The sequence below is a fragment of the Macrobrachium rosenbergii genome, chromosome 52 (genome assembly GCF_040412425.1).
Source record: "Macrobrachium rosenbergii isolate ZJJX-2024 chromosome 52, ASM4041242v1, whole genome shotgun sequence".
Taxonomy (NCBI): Eukaryota; Metazoa; Arthropoda; class Malacostraca; order Decapoda; family Palaemonidae; genus Macrobrachium; species Macrobrachium rosenbergii.
In genome coordinates this window covers 22,948,402-22,976,174 of record NC_089792.1, presented here as the reverse complement: position 1 = coordinate 22,976,174, position 27,773 = coordinate 22,948,402, and the positions used below count along the sequence as shown (strand labels likewise).

Here is a 27,773-nt window from a genome sequence, read left to right as displayed (position 1 = left end):
AAGGCAATCTTCTCGATTTCATTAGCATCAGGAGCCCATATTAGTGAACTGGGCTCTCTTAGACGGGGACAATACACCACACAAACTGCTGATAATCAGTTACTGTCCCCTGGTTCATCATTCCTGGCCAAGAATGAGGCTCCTTTGAGAAGGAAATCTATTCTTATAAGAAAACTCAATTTAGCAGACAAAACATTATGCCCAGTTCAAGCACTTAAGGTTTACCTAGAGGTCACGACAGACACCCAGAAGGTCCGATTCTCCTCACCGTAGCATGAATACACCATTTGCTGTACAAGGGCTAATAATTTTAGTGTCCCTTATTAAAAAGGAAAACCCACATTCCTTTCCTAGGTCACATGATATTAGGAAAGTGTGTCATTGGCCTTCTTCAGAAACGTCTCTTTCGAAGAAGTCTCCGAAAGTACAGGGTGGGCATCAGAGACAGTATTCTTAAAACATTACTGCCATGAGCCTGAATAAATTCATCTACACTGCATATCAGTAGGTGGTATGGTTAGTCCTGACCCCACAGGTTCTACAGTGGAAAACCAAGGGGTCTTCCTAATGGGTGAGTATGCTGACTATTGCTGGGGAAGGTGCAACAAGATTGCAACCACACCCAGCATACTTAGGTAAGTCGCTACAGAACTTCACTTCACCCTAAAAATGCAAGTTCTTGCATAGTTTCTTGTTGTTACCAAAACCCCAAAAGGTTTTTTAGAATAAGGAATGGGGCTTGAAACTTGTGGCTTGACCTCAGACCAGAAATGTTTTCTGTTTTTTCTTTGTGTTTTTGGGATTAAAATTTTGAGAGCTTAAGCCTTTTGTCACCTGTCAGTTTCTTTTGTAAAGCTCCTTGAGGACAAAACAAGCAACTACACTATCAAATAACAGGTTCTGACATAGGTAAAACCTATTTTTGGTAGTCGCTGTTGAGTCCTCAAAACCCTCCCACTTCCCTGATGAAAAGGAATGGGATTTGGGCAAGGGATCACTCTATACTGACCAGCAGAGAGTAATGGAGGCTAGTCTTTTGCCTGCCCGGTCATAAACAAGATGGCAGATGTGGTAGGCTAAAAGATATTTCTTTGCAACTAGTCTAGTCACCATGGAACGCTGGCACACCAAAAATAGGTTTTGCCTACATCAAAACCGATTTTTGTTTACTTATTATTTCAATTAAGCATAAAGTGTAAACTTCATTCACAGGTCATATTCAGGCATTCTGATTACTGTCTAGCAAAGATAACTTTTTGGGTTAGGATGGGTCAATGAAAAACAACCTTCAGCCTCTATGTCACACAATAAATTTCAGACTTCTTTTAAGAGAAAAAAATAGTATCTTTGGTAAATACTTTTACATATATAAATATCATTTAAAATGCATAACAAAACTACTTACCTGAGTCAAACCTTCTGTTATTCCAAGATGAGTTTTGAGTAAATGAAATGTTACTACTTCCTCTGCTTTGTCCAAAATTGTTTCCCCTTCCACTGCTGCCCCTGCACCACCATCATCTCCCCAGCCTCCACTGCCTACATTATCACCTTCATCTGCCCACAAGAAAAAGTTGCAACCTGTTCCTTGTGGTTTAGCACACTTGTAAAACTGGCGACCTGTAATTAAAAAAAAATTCACTTTTGGTATTACTGTATTTACATATGAAATCAAAACAATTTATGGTTACATACTAAGTCATAATATTACATTAAAATGATGATTACTGGACTAATTACTTTTCATATAACTTATAACCTGAATGTCAATAACTTGAAAGTATCAATCATCACAAGTGAGAGGGTTTGAGTTAACTCCAATACAGTACTCCCCATTAACAGCTGATTTTCTTCTTTTTATATTTCTGCCTGTTGGACTAGATGTGAGCTCTTCAGGTGAGTCGAAGGGAATGGAATATAAAATTCAGGCCAAAGGCCAATTGCTGGGACCTGAGGTCATTCAGTACTGAAAGGGAAATTAAGAGTAGAAAGGCCTGAAAGGTGTAACAGGAGGAAAACCTTGCATTTGCACTAAGAAACAATTGTTAGGAGAGGGTGGACAGCAAGATGGAAGAAAGAGAATATGAATGGAGGTACAGTAAAAGGAATGAAAGGGGTTGGAGCTAGGGGCCAAAGGGACATTGCAAAGAACCTTAAGTAATATTAATGCCTACCGTACACTGTGTGAGGTACACTGACAGCACTACACCCCTACAGTGGGTGAGTGGAAGAGATTTCCAGCACTTCCCAAAAAGAGTTCTTTGATGATACTCTAACCTCCTAAATGGGATTGTTCCCTGTTCCTACAAGCCTAACTAAGATCCAAATGAACCACTCAATAAAGTACCACTGCTGATATTCTTTCTACTGGTGTTTCCATCCTAGAAATGGGTTAACTAGATTCACGTGTTGTCTAATTAAGTCCTTAAAGCTAGGGCTGGACATTAAGAGAAATTTGCACCTGACTCATAGCAAGGACATCAAAGACAAGTAGGCAGGATTGTTCCATAACAACTTAACCATTCCTTCCTTTCCTTCTTTCATGGTTAATGAAGAGGGCTTTCTGCTTTATCTTCTGTGGACAATCCAGCATTACTTGTGAAGAACGAAAGAATCCAGAGGCAATGACACCAGGATGTTTCTTTCCACAGGACAGTGGTAGGTGTCACAGGTAACTCATCTGTTAGCTGAGGCAGGTCTTCTTGAGAGCTAACAGTAATTTGATTTTATTTGAGAGATTTTTATTCAAGGAATTTTACTCACAAATGGTTGGATTTGTAATTTTTAGTGCCTGTAGTCATGGCAACCATTGCACCTTCCACCTCAATTAATATCCTTGCATGGTTGTATCATAGAGGCATAGACTTCCAGGAGTACTAGCTTATTCACATGAATGCTACATGTATTAATTTTCCAAACATGAAAATACTTATCAAGCATAAGCGCCTTGTTTTCCACCCCATGAAAGTTATCAAAGCCATGGTTCCAGACTTTTAAAAGTACCCAAGTTCAATTCTGGGTCCTTCATGTACTTAGAAGATATTAACCCTTAAACGCCGACTGGGCGATCATACACGTCAACTAAAATTGTCTGTTGGGTGCGAGTGGGCGTACTGTACGTCGACTACAAAAATTTCAACCTTTGGTCAACTTTGACTCGACCGAAATGGTCGAAAAACGGAATTGTAAGCTAAAACTCTTACATTCTAGTAATATTCAATCATTTACCTTCATTTTGCAACAAATTGGAAGTCTCTAGCACAATATTTCGATTTATGGTGAACTTATGAAAAAAAACTTTTTCCTTACGTCCGCGCGGTAACTCGGCCGAAAATTTCAGAAATTCTTTCGTCATTTTGTCGTAATTTTTGCACTGTTTTATATTAGCCGTTACATAAAGTTTTATATATGAAAATGTGTGCAATTTCATGTAAAATACAGCAAAATACAACCCATGGTTGTAGCTTTAATCAGTTTGGAAATATTTTCATATAAATCACGATAACTGCCAAAATTTCAACCTTCGGTCAACTTTGACTCGACTGAAATGGTAAAAACGCAATTGTAAGCTAAAAATCTTACATTCTAGTAATTGCACAATATTTCGATTTATGGTGAATTTTTGAAAAAACTTTCCTTACATCCCGCCAGAAATTCTTTTTCACGTTATCGTAATGTTTGCACCGTTTTATATTAGTCGTTACATAAAGTTTTATATATGGAAATGTGCGCAATTTCATGTAGAATACAACTGAAAATAACTCATGGTTGTAGCTTTTATCAGTTTTGAAATATTTTCACATAAATCACGATAACTGCCAAAATTTCAACCTTCGGTCAACTTTAACTCGACCGAAATGGTAGAAAAACGCAATTGTAAGCTAAAACTCTTACATTCTAGTAATATTCAATCATTTACCTTCATTTTGCAATAAATTGGAAGTCTCTAGCACAATATTTCGATTTATGGTGAATTTTTTAAAAAAACATTTTCCTTATGTCCGCGCGGTAACTCTGCCGAACATCTCGGAAATTCTTTCGTTACATTGTCGTAATGTTTGCACCGTTTTATATTAGTCGTTACATAAACTTTTATATATGAAAATGTGCGCAATTTCATGTACAATACAACAGAAAAAACTCATAGTTGTAGCTTTTATCAGTTTTGAAATATTTTCATATAAATCACAATAAATAGAAAAAATTCGACTTTTGGTCAACTTTAACTCGACCGAAATGGTCGAAAACTGCAATTGTAAGCTAAAACACTTACAGTCTAGTAATATTCAATCAATTAGCTTCATTTTTCAACAAACGGGAAGTCTCTAGCACAATATTTCGATTTATGGTGAATTTTTGAAAAAAACAATTTTTTACGTCGGTGTGTTACGAATTCATGCATCATTTTGTTATAATATTTTCTCTGTGTTGCTTTGATCATTTTACAATTTTTTATATACCAAAATCATTGCAATTTAGTGTACAATACAAAAAAATAACCCGTTAGCTTTAACCGTTTTGCTCACAGCGCGATTTGTATAAAATTATATATGAAAATTTTTTTTTTGCGGTCATATATTTCAATATTTATATATGATGATATTTTTTTTCATTTCTGATGGTTGCATACTAAACTTCAGGCAATGACAAAAAAAGGAGCCACAAATGAACTCTTAATCTTAAAAACTAAGCGTGCTGTGATTTTTGAAAAAACTTTTTCCGCCAGGCGCTAACTCCCTAAACTTGCCGGCATACGGGAGACGTTTTTTGTAAATAGAGGCTCGGCGTTAGAGGGTTAAGGGGGGATGATCAGCAACTTGGCACTCCCACCTAAACTAAAAATGAGACATATATTATTGACAGGGTTATGATAACAGTTTTTATACTGAAGAACAAGCCCCTCAATCACCTAAAGAGTTTCTTCTTCCATTCCCACACTACATGAAAAGTGAGGAGGGTGATTCATACATACCTGAAATTCTAGGTGGTGCATTTACCATTTGACTACCTTTCGTCAGCATGTTTGACAAGACTTCTGACTATGGAGCATTTATATGACTGATGGGTTTTTACATAAAGAATGTGGTTTTGTGTTACAAAACTCATGATATTCCATATACTGTAAACAGAAACCCTCACCTGTATTGGGTCCTTCTTTTCGAACTGTGAGTAGAATCGCATCCTCATTACAGGTACATACAATAGCATTCTCCCTTTCTGTATTCCCACCTCCATTCCAAGAAGGACGAACATAACTTGAAGAATGTCCCGAATTGTTGTTGACACTTCTGTTATTATTTGTGTTTTGAGTGCCTGCTCCAGAAAATGAGGATGAATTTGGGCTATTATATGAACTATTATAACTTTGATTGTTTGTCTGGCTGTTGAATGCACTATTTCGTCTATAATCATTAGGATGAGATGGATTATGAGTTCTCTGGTTAAAGGGAGCAGTATTACTAGAATAGGCTACACTGTTATTACGACCAAACACAATACGTGTCTGATTACGATTGGAAAGGGTATTTTGTTGTGAGGAATATCCACTATCATGTGATGAATTTGTTGCTCTTGGTCGCTCCTGTGTTCCTGAAATATATAAAGAAAAGTTAGTTTTGCAACAGTACAAACCCATACCATAATACATCACTAGCACATTGTAATACAACAATTTTGTGAATCCAAAGACACTTCAATTAAAAAATTTCCATGGGTATTAAAATGAATCACAGATAAAATAAAATGTGGCACAATTAATTTCACTTATGGCAGTTAAAAGCAGCATTCAGGTTAATTTGGAAACAACACTTTCAGCATGGAGCAGCTTGAAAAGTTTGACAATTTTTCAGTGAATGGGTTATCACTTAAAATATCTATGATAATTGTTCAAGCCTTTAATTATATATACTGTATATGCCAGCGTATAAGGAGACTTGGCATATAAGACAACCCCCCATTTCTCATGTAAAAATGTAGGTTAAGCGGTATGTTTGGCGCCAAATTTATTAAACTGACACTATCAGGTGCTGTAAGTTAGTTGGTACATAAATAAAATCAATAATCATTGGAATTATCGTACTAAAAATGTGTAGAAGCAGTACCTTCAAGATTTTAAAATGTTTAGCAATGCTCACCATTAAAAAAATACTTTTGTATTTCTCTAGGAAAAATATAAAGTAAACATCATGACAAATGCTCAACGCCTGTGATGTCACTATCGGTGGAGTAATACCTGTTGGAAGTAATTCTGCATGAATGTATTCCTTTAAAATTAAAAAGGATCGTGATATTAAGGATAACTGGGGAATTATCGATATCACAAAACCCTCTAGTTTGATTATAAGATACTACCAAAGAAATATTGGCCTTTAGTAAACACCCAAGCTCGTAAGTCAAGCACGACTGGGAACTATGAAAACGGCTATGTTTCTTAAACAAAAAAGTTAGACTTCCCTGATTTACCCTCTCAGTAACTTCAAATTATCTATACCCTCTCAGTAACTTCAAATTATCTATCAATGTTAATAAGGCATTTTACAATAAATATCAATAACAAAATTGTCTAAGATTATTGCCATATAATAATGGTACTCCGGATAAAGCTAGTAACAAAGTGAGAGCTCACCACATCCTAACATCTAATTATATTAACGTCTAATAATGCTAATTACCTATCTAGCATTACCTATGGTAATTACAGTTGTTTTGTGTACAGTATCGATAGTTGCATTACTAGTGATACACTTGAATTACCTACAGTTTTTAACCATTATTACAGTTGTTTTGTTTACAGTGTCCATAGCTGTGATGATAGTTAACTACTGACACTTCAGAGCTTAGCCTATCATTAAAAATCTTGGTAGGATTTAAGGTTTGTTTTTTATCATTGGCATATAAGATGACTCCCCATTTTTAAGGTTAAAAGGTAGCCTTATACACCAGCATATACAGTATTAGTCATGGTTCTGATTACCAAGATAAAATACTACAAGTAATCCAGATTCAAAGAAGTTTCATACACAAGAATGCAGTACAGTACAGTACAATAATGTTTATCATCAAAAGAACTACCGTATTTGATGGCGTATAAGATGCATGTCTGCATAGGACGCACCCCAATTTCAGCAGGACATTGAGGGAAAAAAAAAAAGGTTTCCTAGCCTATGCTCATATGATTTTGGTAAGTAAAAACTGTAGTATTAGGTTATCATATGCATATTGTTTCTTACCAACGGAATCAACAAAAACATTAATAAAGAAGTTCTTGCAGCCTCCAAGAACGTACCATTTTTTCAGTAGGAGGAGGACCAAAAATATCTTGCTGCTGCTCTGTTGCCGTGTTCTTTAGCATATTCTGTAACTTGAAGTTTGTAGCGAATAGTGTAACTTTGCCTCTTGCTTCCCGTATCCATATTTGCAGGGGTAAAATCCAATAAATAAAAATGTTTCCTATGTAACGGCTCGAGTCTTGTGAGCAACTGAACAAAGCCAGTTATTATTCTTAAAAGAGAATGCTAGCACGAGTTACGAAGTATCAACTCAACGAAGCCTTGTTATTATGCCTAAAGAGAATGGTAGCAGGAATTGTCAACCACCAATTGATCGAAGCCATGTTGTTATGCGTAAAGAGAATGTTAGCAGGAATTGCCAACTACCAACTGAACGAAGCCTTGTTATCCGTAAAGCTCTCGAGATAATCACCAATAGGTGGCAGCACACGTACTGTAAGTCTGTAAATGTGGAATGCGGCGATGCGCTGTAGACGACGATAATGATATTAACACATTTTAATGAAAATATCGATAATAACAACGTAGATATTGATTATAATACTAGCAGTAGTAATTGTGGTGATGGTAAGTGTGATAATGATAAATAATTATAATAAACTTTGGTTTTTAATAGGTTATTAGGATAACACCGAATGTTAGGCTAGGCTACAACATCTACGTGACATTTCATGTATAATTTCAGCCAAAATTCTTAAATTTGAGCCTACATTATGTACATAGGACTAGGGGATTTTTTAGGGCATTTTTTTATTAAAAAAGTGTGTCTTATACGCCGTCAAATACGGTATACCGTTAAACAACATGCTTTGAGAGTGAAAAGTATAAACCAGTGCATTTCATTTCCCTTCCCTGCACGTTGAGAAATAAAACATTCAACATCATTGGGTTTACTGTACAAAAGTGGCACATGTCTGGCACCATGCCAGATGCTAGCAAGACATTCTCCTGTTCTCAACAAAACTTTTTGACAGCAGTTGATAAATACAGTAACAGAAACCTTATGGAGATGAAAATCTTTATTTTAGGATATGGTTATAGAATTACACAAAAAATATAGAGGGCATTACTGTATAAACTTAATTTATCTAAAAAAAAAAAAAACATTCTGTGACCCTTCCAATTTTTAACTTCTTTCAAGTAAAACAGAAATCAAATCCTACTCCCTTTTATTAGTAACTTTACATAAAATTAAATATATGGTACAAGGTCCTTGTAATAATCTTCAATAAAATTTCTTTTAGTGTTTTAATTTTATTTTAAATAAAAAAAACTGTACAGTATTCAATGTTAATCTTCTGCCAAAATATAGTTGAAAAAAATCCAAATAATCTCTCATTTACCCAGATTAATACATCCAAGATGCTACTGAACTGTGGAAATTTCTGGACAGCATGAAAAAACATCCTAAGGATGTAAAATGGCAATGCCATCACTACACAGTACTGCATGCATTTATAAATAACACAGAATACAATGTAGAGCATTAAGCTGTGCAGTATACTGCATACAAAATGTATAAAAAATTTACTCTGAAATTCTCTCTTAACTATAAGCAATGCAAAAACTGCTTAAGTGGGCCTTACTTGAAAATTTTTTTTTTTTTTTTTTAAGAATACCCAGAGAGAAAAAGACAAATTCAACAAAATGCACAGCAATGTGATGCATGTGCATGTGTACACACATGTATATGTGTTGATTTTATGCTGAACACATAGCTACCATTTTCTACTGCATTTTTGTATTTTCACATTAAAAATCTAATAAAAATCTTATTCAATATGTATGTGTGTGTGTGTGTATATGTGCAGAGCTTTTTAAGACAGTATTACAGCAATATTGTTACTCATTTTGTATAGCAAACGAAAATTTATTAAATCTTTACACCATCAGAAACACATTATAAGGTACTGGAACTAAGGCTATTGTAAATAATTGTTTGAAACCCTTGGTAATTATGTAATGCACTATATTCACTGATTAACGGTTATAATAGTTACATTCCATTAAGGGATATTAACTTTATGTACTGCATATTGAGGTCATATTTGGAATACAGTATGAGCAACCTATAGAAACAAAGTGACTCATGCTGAGTTCCCTATAGTATGAAAATATTCCCACAAGTCTTTGTAAGATTGAGAGAGAAAGAGAGAGAGACTGACTTACAGGTATCACACAGTTTATAAATGGTTACAACTGAATAAACAGGAAACATGATCTAAATGCAATACTTTAAAAAAATTTTTTATGCTCTTGGATTGGCATGCCCCCAAACACAATCTAAATCAACAATTGCAAATAAACCAAAAGTGAACAAGAACTATATGCAATATGTAGTTTTTGACTCAATAGCTGGGGTTAATGGCCCAGACAGCATACGTTCAAAAGTCCTTACCCATTCTTCACCTTGGCACTGTACACAAGGAACTCAGATGGGCTGCCCAAGTTCTTATCGAAAACACTTATTCCAACTGCAACATTCACAGGAAAATTAGAAAGATAACCAATAAATGGTACACGCAACCAACCCTTGACAGGCAAGAACTATTACCATATATCACTGTGGCCACATTAACTCAGAATAACAATAATGCAAACATCCCATAGGCGAGATCATCACCAGCACTTATATGGGGATGACCACAAACCATCTCTCCAAAATAATTTCATGCCAAGCTCAAGACGGCACCATTTGGAGTCACTGTGAGGTGATTACATTATATCACCAAGGAAAGACCTAACAACTGCCACAGATATTTAGCAAAATACGAGACAGCTACATACTATGCATTGTTAAGGAGCTGCATATACAGTATTAGGAAAAAATTTTGAGTTTTGAATCAATTTGTATTTTTCGTAGGAATACAAACCAGAGTCTTTCATGCATGGAGTATCCTTCAGTGCAAGCTGGAACAGCCACTGAATCTTAGTAACAAGGTAGTCAACTGGTGGAGACAGGGGAGAGAAGAATATAATCCCTCTTTTGCCTTCCTCTCCCCACATCACCCTCCCTCAATTACAAGGATAAGCTATGTGAAAGGCTCTGGTTTGTATACCTAGGAAAAATATAAATTTGTTCAGATATTTATTTGTTCCTTCTGGGGATAAAAAAAACACTGATATGTGGAGACTTACCCCATAGGAGGGGGTTAAACCTTGCCAGAAAAATAAAAAATTTGGATTCTGCCCAGAAATACCATGCTCCCAGCTGCCTATGCAAGAATAGGATGTTATGACTCCTGTGACCTCCTACCAGTCTGGTGAAAGGTAGACAATATCAATATGGCCTGTGGTCCTTGAAAAAAAAAGAGGGAACTTCATTGAGGAACAATAATTCAGAGAACTGTAACTCCTCATTCATATTTCCCAAAAAATGTACCAAGCTTAAGTACTCAGATGAGATGTGGAGTGTCAAATGGGACTCTTTACCTACACAACTTGTTAAGCAGCCACACTGTGCCCATGAGAAGGTATCCTAGGACTTGTGGGCAACATCCCTCAAGTAGAGTGAGGTTAAGGTAATCTGGCTATGCCAGATACCCACCCTCATTACCTGAAACACAGATTAGTTCTTCAAAAAGTTGAGAGACGGTCCCACACCCATAACTTCATGTGCTCTCATGTGAGAGTGACAAGAGGGCTAGACTCTTCTGGAGAGGAATCATAGGTTTTCTGGATAACCCCATGAAGTTGGAAAGAAAGTGTGTTCCTAGACACCTCTTCCTTGTGCCTACAGTATAGCCTCAAGGAATGAGTCCTTTACAGGTACTTAGTACTTAACAGTGAAGATCAGGAACAGCATTTCACCTGGGTCTCCAACAACAAAGTCTTGGAGAGAGGGAATCTAGAAACCCTCAAACTTCTCTTCCAGAACCAACAAGTTCCAAGCCTTAGCTACACACTCTTGATTGAAAGAGAAGGTTATACAACGTTCAGGGTCAAATGAGATAAGACAAGTGATGTAACTTCCTTGCCCTCCTCGCTGAGACCAGAACCAAGAGAAAGATAGTCCCTAGTGTTAAATCTCTGATTGAGGTAAGTGACACAGGTTCATAGGGAGGCGTACTACAGCTCTGTAACACTTAAGGGGAGGGTAGCTACTTTGGGGTAAAAAAAAAAAAATAAAATAAAACAAAAAAAAATAAATAAATAAAAACTAAAGTTCTTCCTGAAGCATTCAAGAATCCATTATGACACACAGCAAACACTGTGGATCAGTTTGTGGGCTGTTGGGGCCCCTAGGAGCACTGAGGGTGTAAGGTGCTGCCACCCGGCTGCATAGCAAAACTGTCCCTCTTTATCCAACCATAATGCTCATTGTACCCAGTAAAAATAAGTAATCAAAGAATGGAATCAGCTTTTCTGGCAACTCTGGTTGTTATGGTGATGACTGTACGAATACAGGCAGTTACTCAGTAAATGAAGTGTCAGTTGTCCTCAGAAAGACAAAGGGAGAGCATATTGCTCTGCAATTCGCTCTATGCCCAACCAATTAGAGTCCATTTAAACTTTAGGGGCCATTACCTCAAAAGCTCTTTTCGCACAATCAAATGTTCATAGAAAATCTAATATGTGCTCTAATTTATTAAAACTTTGGCATTCTGTTAATACTTCTTAGGCAATTGAATGGTCACACTAAGATATTTCCAAATATAAAAAAGAAAATTAATAAAAATGTTCTGTAACTAAATATTTAATGATGTTATTTGGGCTTCCATAATAACGTGATCACACTATATAGCATTTAGATAATTAAGGAAAACTTTTTATGATGAAGCATTTAGATGTTTTCAAGTTATACAGAGAAAAAACTTCATTTATATTAACCAAATATTGAGGCTGCTACAATGAAAATAGTAAATATAATTATATGACATCATAAGTCAGGACATTTAACCTCTTACAAAAAAACAATAACGTAGTATTTATATATGTAGTTTCAACCTTTAATTCACAAGTTTTTTTATGATTTTTTACCCCAAAGTAACTAGCCCCCTTAATACATGGTGTGTCCCACTCTGGGGGGCCGAAGCTATCAGGAAAGGCAAGCCTTTGAAGTTTCTCATAAGCATGCATAACTCCACTTAGTTGTAGAGATTCAACCCCTTCAGTCTGAAAACCAGAGGGTAGGCTGAGGGATAGCCTTATACTGAAGCAACTGAGAGTTGCTTGTCTTGGCAAAGGTAGACAAAGTCTGTGGTCCACTTAACAGGTACTCTGGCCAATCACAGATGGCCTACTTTCCTTGGTAAAGGCAGTCCCCCAGTTATTGATGGGGGTTCCGTTCCGACTCGGCACTTATCAGCGCTGATAACTGGGTATAGCCAGAGACTGGCGCCTCTGTTAGGTACGTATAGGCACCAATACCTGATTAATGGAGCCGATAAATGGCAATCACCGCCAAAAATCACCAATTCGTCTCTAGACAAGCGCCGTAAAAACGGATTGCCAATAACGGGACTGCCTACATGTCTGTGGAAGAATGATGGAGGTACCCAGACAGGAGAATGGGACACATGAACAACTCTCTCTCCATATTTCAACTTGGAGTGTCAGGAGATCTATGTACTAACTGGCATATGGTCAATGAGGAGCCACCAGTCATCCGATGACCCTAGCTACAAGGAGGTTGAAGGGTTGAAAGGTGTATACATCCAGATTATCCCAGGGATGTTGAAATGCATCCTCTGTTGCTGCCCTTGGGTATTGGACCGTGAAACACAGGATGGGAAGTTTTATGCTCAATTTAATTGCAAACAGATCTATCATGGGGAACCTCCATAACTTGAACAACCTCTTTGCTACTAGGGGGTTCGGAGACCACTCCATCCCCACCACCTGATGCCAGCAACTGAGTTGAACCACCAGTATACTCTGCCTGCCCGGGTTGTATCTAGCTGACAATTTGACAACTTGTAAAGCTACCCACTTGTGAATATGCTACGCCAACTGGCATGGGTCTGGGTCACTGTGCCCCCATTTTTTGACACAGGCAACTACGGTCATGTTATTGCTCACGAACACCACCAAGCACCTTCTCAAGCTGTCTTGGAATGCTTGCAACATTAAGCAGGCTGTTTGCATCTCAAAGGCACTAATGTGCAGATGAAATGTGTCCTGCAACCACAAATCTGAAAAGAACTTTCTACTCAGGTGTGCACCCCACCCCTTTTTTGACATGTTCATGAACAGAAGCCCCTCCAGGGGTAAGCTCAAAAGAACTCTTGTAGGAGGTATCAGTCATTTAGCCACCATGAAAGGTCCTCTCACTTCCTAACTCAAGGGCACAAGTTGGGAAGGAACATCCCGAGAGGCAAACCAATACTGCCTCTATTGCCATTGAAATGACCGAAGGTCGCTTTGTCCTTGAGGAATGACCCTCTCTGAGACAGATGATCTAGGACCCATTGCCGCAGCTGAACAGGTTGCTTCTTTTGTGAAAGGAACAGCACTGCTACCTCCCTGAAGTTGCTCAAACGATAGCCCACTGGGAAGACTCTTACTGCTACCATGTCCAAGAGTATACCTAGATACTTTATCTGTTATGATCCCCAGATTGAAACAAGAAGCTAACAGATGATCCATGTTACAAAGAAGACATTCCCTGGAGGAAGCCAGGACTAACCTATCGTCCAGGTACCACAGAACATGAATACCCTTCGAATGGACCCAAGCCAAGACTAAGGTAAACACCTGGGTAAACAACTGAGGAGCAGTCACCAGTCTAAAGGCCATAAACTAGAACATCGTGTTGCAGACAAAACGGAGGTGCTCGAGAGTCCTGATGAACTGGTACTTATAAGTTCACATATTGCAGGTCAGTCAAAACTTGAAGTTCTCTATGATGCAATCAAACACTGAACATGCAGTTTTCATTGTGAATGAGTCTATCAAACATACCTGTTCAATGCCGAGAGGTCAATAACTGGTTTGCAACCCCTGGTTGCCTTCTCCATAAAGAAAAAGGGGGCTGTAAAAGCTAAGTGACCAATGATCTGTGACTTCCTTGGCACCTTTCTCTATCATTGCTTCCACCTTCACCAATAAGGCCTAAGACTTCCACGAATCTGGAGAGTAAGTTTGGAACAGTAGTGCAATGGTGTCCTAGAGTAGGGAGGATGACATCCTTAAATGAAAGCCTGTATCCATCCCAGAGAACTGATAATGACCCATGGCTCCACATCCTGTTACTGTCACTTGCCACATGGAGTAACAGACAACCCACAACTTGTGGAAGCATAGGTCAGAGGGGTTGCCAATCCCTTCTTCCCTTTTCCTTCCCTTGGAACGGCTGGATGAAAGGGCTGAGAGGGCTCCCCACCCTTCCAAGAAGAATGTTACTCCAGTCGGGGCTTCTGAAGCATAGACTTCTTTGGCACACCAGACATCAAGGACTTTGTTGAACGTTAAGTTTAGAAACAAGCACCTTTGCCGCCTCTGAGGGTTTGAAGGAAACCACACAACTGAATGGAGAGTCCAGGGAATCCTCTCAACAAAGCTCAACCAAAGCCTCTGCCTTTAACAGAGAAAAGTAAAAACCAAGCCCAACACTGAACCAACCCACAGCAAGAGGCTACTCTTGTGGGACACCTGGCCAGAGAACAAGGAGAGAATACCATCTTGCCTTTGAAGGACCAGGTTTGCCCAATGGCTGAATACCTGGTATACTAGGTTGGTAAGAGTCTCACCTCAAAACATAGATCCTCGAAAGCCTCTTCCATTGTAAACAGGCCCCTCCAAGGCTTTTGGATTCTGCAGAAACTTTCAGGGTAAACCATGAGTATCTATCTCAGCATATACAGAAATGATTCATTCAAACTGCACAACATCCAGAAATACAGGTCTCATTAAATGAGGATTGTACCCAGGAGTACCATGAAAAATTACTTACAACTGTTTCCATGTCTTGAAAAATTAACATCATATTGCTTAAATATGATATTTTTATAATAAAGTTTGTTCATACTTACCTGGCAGATATATATATAGCTGTATTCTCCGAAGGGACCGACAGAAATTCAAAAACTTACGGCACACGCAGTGGGGCCAGGTGGTTAGTACCCATTCCCACCGCTGGGAGGCGGGTATCAGGAACCATTCCCATTTTCTATTCAGATTTTCTAGAACTACTGTCTCCTGAGGGGAGGAGGGTGGGTACTATGATTATATATATCTGCCAGGTAAGTATGAACAAACTTTATTTTATTATAAAAATATCATTTTGTTCATGACACTTACCTGACAGATATGTATATAGCTGAATCCCACCATTGGAGGTGGGAAGAGACAGAATAGGATTTAGGAAACAAACATATGTAGGCGATTGACGCCTTGGTTCCTTACCTGTTAGCATTGCTGACTTCGTGATTACTGTCACCCAAGTCTGCTTCTGCTTTACTGGAGTTATTTGGTTAGTTATAAATGATTTGTTTAACCAGACCTCTGAACTCTTTTAGGTTCTTTCGGACTGGGACGACCACCCCTGGTGGCGACCCAACAACCATAAAAAACAACACCATAACTAAATTTTAAAAAACACACCTAACCATAATTAAAGGAGAGGATGAGAGTCGCTTTCTGCCCCCAAAATCGTATTTGCGGAAACGTAAGGCCCTAGCGCACAGCAATTCTCGTAGGACGTCTTTACTTCAGTAAGATAATGTGAAGCAAACACAGAATTGCTTCGCCAAAAAGTGGCACCCAGAATGTCATTGAGAGACAGGTTTTTCTGGAAAGCCACTGAGGTAGCAATGGCTCTCACTTCGTGAGCATTGACTTTCAAAGGTCTCAAATCCTCGTCTTGAACACTGGAATGGGCATCTATAATGGTGCTTCTTAAAAAGAACGCCAGAGCATTCTTAGAAAGAGGTATATCAGGCCTCTTAACCGAGCACCACAGATTGTTAGAAGGACCTCGACAATTCTGGGTTCTGTGTAAGTAAAATTTCAGAGCCCTGACAGGGCACAGGGTTCTCTCTGGTTCTTGTCCAGTGATCTCCGTCAAGCCCTTAATCTCGAAGGACCTGGGCCAAGGGGAAGACGGGTTTTCATTTTTAGCAAGAAACATAGGGCTCAGAGAGCAGACCGCATCATGGCCTCTAAAACCTATAATCTTGCTGATAGCCAGAAGTTCACTAACTCTCTTCGCCGTCGCCAGAGCAGTTAGGAAAATAGTTTTTCTGGATACGTCATTGAAAGATGCAGAATGTAAAGGCTCGAATCTTTTAGACATAAGGAATTTTAGAACAACATCTAAATTCCACGAAGGCAACTTAGGGAGAGCTACCTTAGAAGTCTCAAAAGACCTTAGAAGATCATGAAGGTCTTTGTTGTCCGTTAAGTCGAGGCCTCTATGCCTAAAAACCGCTGACAGCATGCTTCTGTAACCTTTGATGGTAGGTACTGCCAGCTTTAATTCCTTCCTCAAATAAAACAGAAAGTCTGCTATCTGGGACACAGAGGTTGTGGTAGAGGAAATTCCCTTAAGTTTGCACCACTTCCTAAAAATGACCCACTTCGACTGGTACAATGCATTGGAGGAGGCTCTCCTGGCGTTGGCGATCGCCTTAGCCACTGGTCTTGAAAAACCCCTCGCTCTGACCAACTTTTCGATAGTCTGAATGCAGTCAGACTCAGAGCGGGAAGGTTTTTGTGGTACCTCTCGAAGTGGGGTTGTCTGAGAAGATCTATTCTCATGGGAAGCGTCCTTGGGAAATCCACTAAGAATGTCATGACCTCTGTGAACCACTCTGCTGAAGGCCAAAAGGGGGCGATTAATGTCATCCTCGCCCCTTCTGAGGCTACAAGCTTCCTGATGACTTCCCCCAGTATCTTGAATGGGGGAAAGGCATACAGGTCCAGACCCTTCCAGTCGCAAAGAAGGGCATCTACTGCTACTGCACCCGGGTCGAGCACGGGAGAGCAGTACAGAGGCAGCCTTGTCGTCCTTGACGTTGCAAAGAGGTCCACCAGGGGACGCCCCCAAAGCTTCCAAAGCTCCTGACACACCTCTGCGTGCAGAGTCCATTCTGTCGGAAGAAGTTGACGCTGCCGACTGAGAAGGTCCGCGCGTACGTTCTCGACCCGCTACGAAACGCGTGAGAATCGTAACTTGACGAGAATAGGCCCACAGCAGGATCTCTTTTGCAATCAGGAACAGGGACCGAGAATGAGTACCTCCTTGTTTCTTGAGGTACGCCAGGGCTGTGGTGTTGTCCGAGTTGATCTGAACCACCCGGCCTACAACTTGATTTTCGAAGAACTGAAGAGCTAAGAGAATCGCTGCCAGTTCTTTTAGACTGATGTGCCAGGACACCTGTTCCCCCTTCCAGGTGCCTGACACTTCCTCCCCCCCCAGTGTTGCTCCCCATCCCGACGTGGACGCGTCGGAAAACAACACTAGGTCGGGGTTCTGAAGAGAGAGAGAAACCCCTTCTGCCAATTTTACGGGATCGAGCCACCACCGTAGAGGTCCTTGACAGAGAAAGAGATCTTGAGAGACTCCTCTAGATCCTCCTTGTTCGTCCAGTTGTCCGCAAGGAAAAACTGGAGGGGTCTGAGATGCAACCTCCCCAGGGAAACAAACTTCTCCAGCGATGAAATGGTCCCCAGCAGACTCATCCATTCCCTCACCGAGCATGTTTCTTTCCCCAGGAAGGCCGAAACTTTTTCGAAGCAGTGCTGCTGACGTTCCTGGGATGGAAAGGCTCGAAAAGCCACTGAATCCATCTGAATCCCCAGGTAAAGAATGGACTGAGAAGGGATCAGATGTGACTTCTCGAAATTCACTAGAAGTCCCAGGGACTTCGTCAGCTCCAACGTTGAATGCAAGTCCTCCAGACACCTTTCTTTCGATGAAGCTCGTATGAGCCAGTCGTCTAAATAGAGCGAGATCCTTATGCCCGCTAGGTGAAGCCACCGGGCAACGTTCCTCATCAGGACTGTGAAAACCATAGGAGCCGTACTCAGTCCGAAACAGAGAGCTCTGAACTGGTACACTCGTCCCCCCAGGACAAACCTCAAAAACTTTCTCGACCGAGGATGAATGGGGACATGAAAATAGGCGTCCTGGAGATCCAGAGAGACCATCCAATCGCCTGGTCTTAACGCACTTAAAACAGACTGAGACGTCTCCATTTTGAACTTCTCCTTGATGACAAAATGGTTCAGTCTGCTGACATCCAGGAATGGTCTCCACCCCCCTGACTGTTTTGGAACCAAGAAGAGACGATTGTAGAAACCCGGAGACTCCAAATCCAGGACTCGCTCTATGGCTCTCTTCTTGAGCATCTGTTCGAGCAGATCGAAAAGAATCTGTTGCTTCTCTGGTGGTAAGAGGCGACAGATCCTTGGGGAGTTGAGGACAGGGGGAATTCGAGGAACGGGATCCTGTAACCTTTCTCGATTACACTGAGGGACCAGGAGTCCGCCCTCTTACTCTCCAGGCTTCCGAAAACAAAAGAAACCTGGCTCCTGCTGGTGTCTGGAGGTTTGGTGAGTCATTTCTTGCCCCTTGGGAAAGGATCTTGAGGAGGAAGATTTGCCACGAAAGGGCTTCTGCCTCTTGGAGGCTAGTCCCTGAGAAGACGTAGACGGGACATTAGGACGTCTGGAAGACTGCGCAAGGAGGTCCTGAGTAGCCTTCTCCTTAAGGCTGGAGGCGAGATCCTTGACTAGCGGCTGGGGGAAGAGATGGCTAGAAAGAGGGGCGAAAAGCAATTCCGCCCTCTGCACAGGAGAAACCGACTTTGCTGCAAAATTGCAGTATAAAGCCCTCTTCTTCAAGAGGGTCGTACCAAAGTGAGAAGCCAGTTCATCCGCACCATCTCTGACGGCCTTGTCCATGCAAGACAGCACACTGGACAGCTCCCCCAGAGAGATAGAGTCTGGACTCCGAGTCCTCAAGTCCAAGGCCCCCAAGCACCAATCTAAAAAGTTGAAGACCTCCATAGTCCTAAAAAGGCCTTTAAGATGATGGTCAGTCTCTGAAAGCGTCCAGGTCACCTTAGCTGAAGAAAGGAGAGCCCTCCTTGAAGCGTCGACGAGACTCGCGAAGTCGCCTTGGGAAGAAGAAGGGACTCTGGAGCCAATTTCTTCTCCAGTCTCGTACCAAATCCCAGCTTTCCCGCACAATCTAGACGGAGGTAGGGCAAAGGAAGATTTGCCTTGAGATTTCCGATCTTCCATCCATGAGTTGACTTTCTTGAAGGCTTTTTTAGTAGCGAGCGATGTCTTCATCTGAAGGAAGCCGGGCGATTTCCTCACCTTCGAAGAAGCTAACTGCGAAGGGGGAGAGAGAGGAGCAGAAGGCTGAAATTTATCAGGAAATAATTCCTTCAGCATACTGGCCAAAACCTGATAGTCGGAAGAAGACGACAAAGGGGGCTGTTCCTGCTCTGCAGAGTCCGACTCATGAGACAACTCTCCCTCTTCGACGGGAGTGACAGGAGAGCCTTCCGGGAATTGAGGAAGACTAAGAACTTTAGTTCCGATTCGGCAAAGAGACCTCTTCTTGTGCGAAGGAGCAGAAAACTCTGGAGCGTCCCACACAGAAGCGTCCTGCCGAGCGTCCTGAAGAGAGTCAAGACGAGAGGGGAGAGAAGCGTCATGCCGGCGTCCTGAAGAGCGTGATGAAAAGCTAGGCGAGCGTCATGGCCGAGCGTCTTGCCGCGAATAATCTCACGGCGTCTTGCCGAGCTGCAAGAGGCGTCCTGAGCAGCAAGAGAAAAGTCAGGATCAGCAGCCAGAGGGGCGTCACGACGAGGCAAGGAAAGCCAACGATCCGACGAACGATGAGGGCGACCAGGAGAACTCGCAGGAGAGCGAGACGAACGAAGAGCAGGGGAGGGAGACCTCTTAGACCTCTTAACGGGCAGCGTCAAATTTTTGCGGCGCCCTACGAGGTTCAGACTCCTTTGCAGCGAGAAGGGAAGCCAACTGCCGCTGCATGCTCTGGAGAAGACGCTTCGAAGGAGAAGACTCCCTCTCAGGAGAAGGGCTGCTCTTATGAGAAGAAGAGGGGGAAGGAGACGTCCTCCTCCTTCTACCATGGCCGACGACAGCTCTCTTCTTGGGGCGACTGGGACGCTCAAAAACGTCCTCCTCAGAAGAAGTCCTGGTCCTCTTCTGCGGCGGCAACTCGTGTAACCAGTCAAGAGAAGAAACGAGTGCTCGAGAAAGAGGAGGAGAAGCGTCCTCCTCTGCGAAGCTTCTCTTGAAAGAACGAGAGTCCACCCAAGAACACGACCCCTTGCGTGGAGAGGGTGCCTCAGAGGACGAGAAGCAATCCTTAAGGACGCATGCGCGAGCATGATCCTTGGCAGCCTGGGAAACGACAACAAGGCCTGCCGAAGGGACGCCAGATCGGTGGGGGGTCCCCGTAACCCTCTTGCAGCTTTCGACATGCCCACTCCCTGAGTCCTGGGAGTTCGGCAGAGGTCCAGGCCTAGAGGCATTATAGGGCCGATCTGACGCCCCCTCCACAACAATAGGGGGGTCACTGCACTTCACTACACTCTCAATCGCCAGCACTTTCGACTCCAACGCACGAACGGAGTTCAAAATATGCGCAAGGGCATTACCTTCCGCAGACGCAATCACAGGGTTCGAAGGCGACACTACAGGGATAGGTGAAGCATTAGAAGGGTTAACAGGTGACAAATTAATACCCTGACTCCCACCAGCAGACACACTCCTGGAGGAAGACCTCCTGATACGATCATGCTCAACTTGCGTACATAAGAGTCGTAAACCTTCCAATCGGAATCAGGCAAAGACTCACACTCCTTGCAGCGATCATCCAACAAACAGACATGCCCTCTACATCTCATGCATGCTGTGTGAGGGTCTACCGAAGCTTTCGGTAGCCTTACCTTACACTCCTTCACAACACACACCCTGAAACTAGCAGAACTAGAACCAGACATCTTGTTCCAAGAAAAGCCAAAACCAAAATCAAAACAGTCCACAGAAGCGTATGCCTATCCACAAATCCAAAGTCAAAAACCAAAAGACAATCAGAATACTCAAGTGGAAAAGTTTTCGAAATCCAACGACGGAGGTATTGACAACAGGCGTTGACAATACCGGCGACAGAGAAAATCTGAATAGAAAATGGGAATGGTTCCTGATACCCGCCTCCCAGCGGCGGGAATGGGTACTAACCACCTGGCCCCACTGCATGTGCCGTAAGTTTTTGAATTTCTGTCGGTCCCTTCGGAGAATACAGCTATATATATATCTGTCAGTTAAGTGTCATGAACAAAATGATATATAAGGAAGGTGCTATGTTGGGAGTAATGGCATGGATTGGAATAATGTTCCATCCACTACATCAAACACTCACAATTTCCACTTTGCCTAACAAAGCTGTGCTGCACAGATTTTACATGGTCTAGCATCTGCCCCAGTTTACCTTGTTCCATAACAAACCTGTAACTTATAATGCTGAATATTAATTTATACGAGGAGGATTTGAACTGTGAATTTCTAAATTGCTAGAATTAGACATTTTTTCTGAATGGCACAAGTTGTTATTATTATTAGAGAGGAGATCATCTCTATGGGCAGTAGCGTTCAAAACTATAGCTGTTTCTATGGCATTTAATTTGTAGAGTCTTTTCTATTTGTCTTACAGTCTTCTTTTCATCAGCATGTAGCTTGTATAAGAAGTTTCCTAAGGACATGTACATGTTCTGGTGGTCATCTATGTGAATACAAAAGTTAATAGAGATACATAGCAGGCAGGTGGTTTACAACTGGTGGGTTAGTTGTAGGCCAAATTTTGATTGGTCATGGGCTGATGATGAAATCATTCCTGGAGGTGTATCTTCTACGCCTAACCAGTGTTGATGGTTGGAGGTGGGTGTTGGCTCCCAACTGGTGTGGCTGGTATTATAGATTGCCCAGTTGACATGAAGTTGGCATCAGGTGCTCTCTCTCTCTCTCTCTCTCTCATGACAGTGTTTGGTGCCAGTTGATTTCTTATATTTCTCCTAATGATGGTGGGGAGAAATTCAGTTTCCTCACTGTGTTATGCTTGATATTTCTCTAATTATATGGAGTGCCTTGAGAGGCCATAGGCATCATCGGTCCAGTGTTTGGGCTATATTTTGTGTTCTTTATAAGCTCAGCTCTTTCATCAGGTCTTTTGTTATAATTTTGTATATATAACAATTAAAGATGGCCCCTCCCTGAAGGTAGCAGGAGAGAGGCTTGGAGAGTCTGAATTATTCTTATTCAGAATATGAACCCTATTCATGTGGAAAAAAGTCCACAAGGGCCAATGACTGGTAATTCAAGTCTCCAAAGAATATGGTGTTCATTTGAAAGAAGTAACAGAAGGTAACAGGAAATACAAAATGAAGAGATCAGCTATTAGAAAAGATAAATTATCAAATTATGGTGATAAATAATTGAATAAAAATAAATGTATTAACAAATTACAGTGATAAATAAATGAATAAAAATATAAGTAAATTATGAAATGCTGGGAGAATCGTTGTATGGTAGTACAGTAACACATTGCATCTTTGCATGAACTTTGGAGGTTCCAATCGGACAACATCCGCAGGGAGACTGTTCCGCAGTTCAAAAGTGTGAAGAATAAAGGACCTATGGAACTGAGAAGTTCAACAGTGAGGCGCATTTACTGCACTGGAGCTTCTGTTTGGCAAACCTGGTTGCTTTTGGTAGGAAAAGAGGATCAGGGATCAATTGTGAATATGAAAAATTTGTTAAAATACAACTTATGAAAATTTGAAGACCAAGAGACCATCCGTCGATGGTCCAAGTCATAACTTCTAATGTTAGGAAACACAAATCTAACACCACAAACCACTGTCAAAAAGAGGTAAATCTCTGGCAGAGGCAGACATCCACACCAGAGAACAGTACTCTGGTAAAGGAAGGACAAATGACCTAAATTAGGTTGCATTGTTTTTATCAATTATAAATATATGAGGCCACACATACAATACCTCACTTCCATGCAGCATTTGTTGTCACTTTCATCATACGTTTCTCAACAGTAAGCTGTGAGTCAAAAGTCATCCATATAGTTAAAGCTTCAGACTCATTTAGCAGAGTCCCATCCACAAGAAGGGGAGGATGGAGTGGAAAATCTGTATGAAATCTAGTAATCAATAGCATTTTCTGTTTTAATTTGGTTCAGAATCATAACCCCCTAAGTACACCATACACTAATCCACTCCTGTCACGATTGAGACTAAGAGCAGCTTCATTTCTCCTAAGTGGAGATTTTACTACACACAGTGTTACATCATCGGCGTACTGAACAATTTTGTTTTCCAGGACAACCACCTTATCACTTGTATGGAGTAAAAATAACATTGGACCAAGAACACTACTCTGCAGGACTTCAGACACAACAGGTATTGGTTCATTTAAGATCCCATCAACAGCAACTTGCTGCTGCCTACCTGTAAGGAAATCTATTGAAGTAAACTTAAAACATAACTACCCATTTCAAGATTCTTTAATCTATATATTTCAAGATTCTTTAATTTATATATAAGTGCCTTATTACCTATTTACTAAATTTAAAGCAGCACTAAAATCCATCTGAATTACCCTACACTTAAAACCCTTATCAAGGTTCTCTTGCAAATGGCATATGAAATCTAAAAGAGTTTTCTATACGCATATTGACAATCAGCCAACAATCCTTTGGACCCATATACTTACATAGTTGCTTAAAAATAAGTTTTTCTGCAACTTTGGAGAGCACAGGGACAATAGAAATTGGCTTGTAGTTACTGCAGTCTGCAGATATACCTACTAATATACATGAGATGTGGGCCCATGTCTAGAGTTAACATGTATGAATGAGACCTTTCGGTGTAAAGGAATAATCTGGGAGTTCTGTTCAGATGTTATTAGTCCTGCTGACAAATGACAAGTGGGGCAGAAGACTGAAGGGTACCTGCGGCTCCAGGTGGCATGTGCAATGATTTACCATTCTTCTGTCTGTCTGCCTGACCAAAATAGTGCAGTGTCCAGAACATTTAAAGACCAGGAATGTGAGCATATATGACTGATGGGTTTTTGAGAAGAAAAAAAAAAAAAAAAAAAAAAAATCATTCCCACTAATTATGAAACAGAAGTTCTATTAACACAACAATACAAACAAATTTTTGAACTGTACCTTGCACACCATTTCTATTTTGAGATGTAATTGGCCTAATATCTAATGTTTCTAGAAAATCAGGATCACAGCCACCAATGCATGTTTCATATTCATCAGGGATATATGGCATGTACGACCTGGGTTTGAATTTAAACCGAAGCTTCTTTGGTGATCCAGCACACTGTTTACAGAAAAAAGTAAAATCAAGATTATGACAACCTTAACAATAGTTGTAAAAAATGGAAAACTGAAATCTATTGTGCCAAAAACTTCAATCAGGAATACCATATATGGTAACATAATGTTCTCAAAGGTATGATATTGAAGAAAATTTTGTATCAACAGCTCTAGTATGACTGATACTTATCTAATTAAACAATGCCTTAGTTGAATAGCAATAAAAGGGAAAAGGTTTTATGAAGTGTCACATGCAGCTCTGCATGTGTCTGATCTTTTGTAACATTATAATTGACATCTAAGAACTAGAACAACAAATGTGCATGTTCTATTTTCAGTACAAAAGTTTTATCTTCAGTTAAGCAGTAGAAAGTTTGAATATTGCAGCAACCACTAGCGGATCTGGGGGACCATCCACCCTGGTGCCCCCGAGAAAAATAATGACAATATAGAAATATTGAAGATTTATATAATAACATAAATGAGAAATATAAAAATGGGAAAAAATAAAAAAATCTATCATAGAAATAATAAAGTTTTGAGAAAAATAATAATAATCTTAATGATTACAATAATGATATATATATATATATATATATATATATATATATATATATATATATATATATATATATATATATATATATATATATATATATTAGTGTGAGGAGTCAGGAGTCAATCCATACTTAAAATCATCAATGAAGGGCAGAGGACACACAGATATACAAGCTGACTTTATTCCAACGTTTTCGTAATTATCGGATTAATTACATCATCAGGGCTGTTAAAATATGAAAATAAAATTCTTTGTAAAATCATAAAAGCTAGAAATAATTGCCTAAAGTTATTCATACAAAATTTTCACAAATGTACAAAGCGTTAAAATTAGAGAGAACAAAAGTTTTAAAAATCATTACATTAAAATGAAGGTAACTGAATATACAGTAAACTAAAATTGAAAACCATCTGTGAAAGGGTTACAGAACAAAAGATTAAGGACCTGACCTAGAGGGTGACAGCTTTAAACTAAACATAAACATAAATAGAAAGAACACAAGTCAGGATAAATATAGAGGAGAGGAGGGCGTGTGAGTGTTTTTTGGGTGGAACAAGTTGTTTGATGAAAAGTGATTCCAGGATAACAAGGTCTTGAGGGTTGGTGGTATGGCCTAAAATGTGGAAGTCTTTATTATGAATGTGTTTACAAATTTTTGAGTGATTTCTGATGTTGGAATGTTCTGGGTTTGAAATTCTGCTACCTGTGGTGGAAGCTAACTAACGATGAGAATCGATTCGCACCTTAAAGGAGTCTACTGGTGGATCCCCATAGGTCCCTGTTTGACATTCAGGGCAAGTATATTTATAAATGACACCAGATGACATATAAAGGTGATAACCGATCTTTGGTTTTAAAAGAGTGAACCAATGGTGAAAGGGTTCTTAGGGATTAAAGTGACATCAATGGCATACAAATGATCCTGAATAATTTGAGTGAACTTTTGTGGAACTTGGGGTCATGAGTAAATGGAAAGCTTGTAAAATTTCATTTTGAATGGTTTAAAACTGCTGGTTTTGTAATGAAATGTTTGTTAAGTAATTTATGTAATTTCTATACACCAGCTTTGCAGGAAACAGTTATTATTAAAAAGTCAATTAAAAGAAATTTCCCTTATGAAAAAAGGCCAGTTCGATCTGAGGAAATGACATGGTGCCCTGTGGAGAGGTAGAAACAAGTTGGATTTAAAATTATCGAAGCAAGAGCTATACTGGACTTGGTACCAACTTCTTTTATGGCTCTTGCTTCGATAATTTTAAATCCAACTCTGTTTCTACCCTTCTCCACAGGGCACTCTTCCACGTCTGGAACTGAGCCTTTTCATAAGGAAATTTCTTTTAATTGACTTTTTAATAATAACTGTTTCCTGCAAAGCTGGGTATAGGAAATTACATAAATTACTTAACAAACATTTCATTACAAAACCAGCAGTTTTAACTGGTCCAAAAATGAAATTTTACGCAAGCTTTCCATTTATTAATTCATGACCCCAAGTTCCACAAAAAGTTCACTCAAATTATTCAGGATCATTTGTATGCCATTGATGTCACTTTAATCCCTAAGGTGTTCACCATTGGTTCACTCAGTTTTAAAACTAAAGATCGGTTATCACCTTATATGTCATCTGGTGTCATTTATAAATATACTTGCCCTGGAATGTCAAACAGGGACCTACAAGTGGGATCCACCAGTAGACTGTTAAGGTGCGAATCGATTTCATCGCGGGCAAAGCTTCCGTACAGGTAGCAGAATTTCAAACCCAGAACATTCCAACATCAGAAATCACTCAAAAATTTGTAAAACACACATTCATAATAAAGACTTCCACATTTTAGGCCATACCACCAACCCTCAAGACCTTGTTATCCTGGAATCACTTTTCATCAAACAACTTGTTCCTGGTCCTGTCACCATGCTAAACACTCACACGCCCTCCTCTCCTCTGAATATTTATCCTGACTTGTGTTCTTTCTATTTATGTTTATGTTTAGTTTAAAGCTGTCACTCCTCTAGGTCGGTCCTTAATCTTTTGTTCTGTAAACCCTTTCACAGATGGTTTTCAATTTTAGTTTACTGTATATTCAGTTACCTTCATTTTAATGTAATGATTTTTAAAACTTTTGTTTCTAATTTTAACGTTTGTGTACATTTGTAGGAAAATTTTGTATGAATAACTTTAGCCTTTATTTCTAGCTTTTATGATTTTACAAAGAATTTTATTTTCATATTTTAACAGCCCTGATGATGTAATTAATCCGATAATTACAAAACGTTGGAATAAAGTCAGCTTGTATATCTGTGTGTCCTCTGCTCCGTTCATTGATGATTTTATATATATATATATATATATATATATATACACACATATATATACATATATATATATATATATATATATATATATATATATATATATATATACATATATATTTTTACAAATATTACTGCTGTTCGCCCTCGTAACTTTTGATTGTAAAAATATCAGCCTGACTGAGAAGGGAAAAGACATTGTCTATATAGGTGCGTCTTCAGTTCAAACCTTAACGTCCGTTGGAGAACGGGATAGGCAAGTGGGATAGGTAAGTTAGGCCTTTTACCC

At 39.8% G+C, this 27,773-nt stretch overlaps 1 protein-coding gene and 1 long non-coding RNA gene across 2 annotated transcripts in view; both read right to left on the bottom strand.

Moving 5' to 3' along the window:
- LOC136833753 (uncharacterized) overlaps positions 1–27,773 on the bottom strand; it is a 104,787-nt gene that overhangs the window by 32,956 nt on the left and 44,058 nt on the right. The gene's annotated exons all lie outside the window — the stretch shown is intronic.
- LOC136833827 (DNA topoisomerase 3-alpha-like) overlaps positions 1–27,773 on the bottom strand; it is a 43,034-nt gene that overhangs the window by 4,070 nt on the left and 11,191 nt on the right. Inside the window, exons 2-4 of the mRNA XM_067096126.1 lie at positions 24,457–24,657; positions 5,140–5,589; positions 1,406–1,620 (exon numbers count right to left, since the gene is read on the bottom strand). Coding sequence (XP_066952227.1) covers positions 1,406–1,620; positions 5,140–5,589; positions 24,457–24,657 — 866 coding nt within the window. The remainder of the gene's footprint in view (positions 1–1,405; positions 1,621–5,139; positions 5,590–24,456; positions 24,658–27,773) is intronic.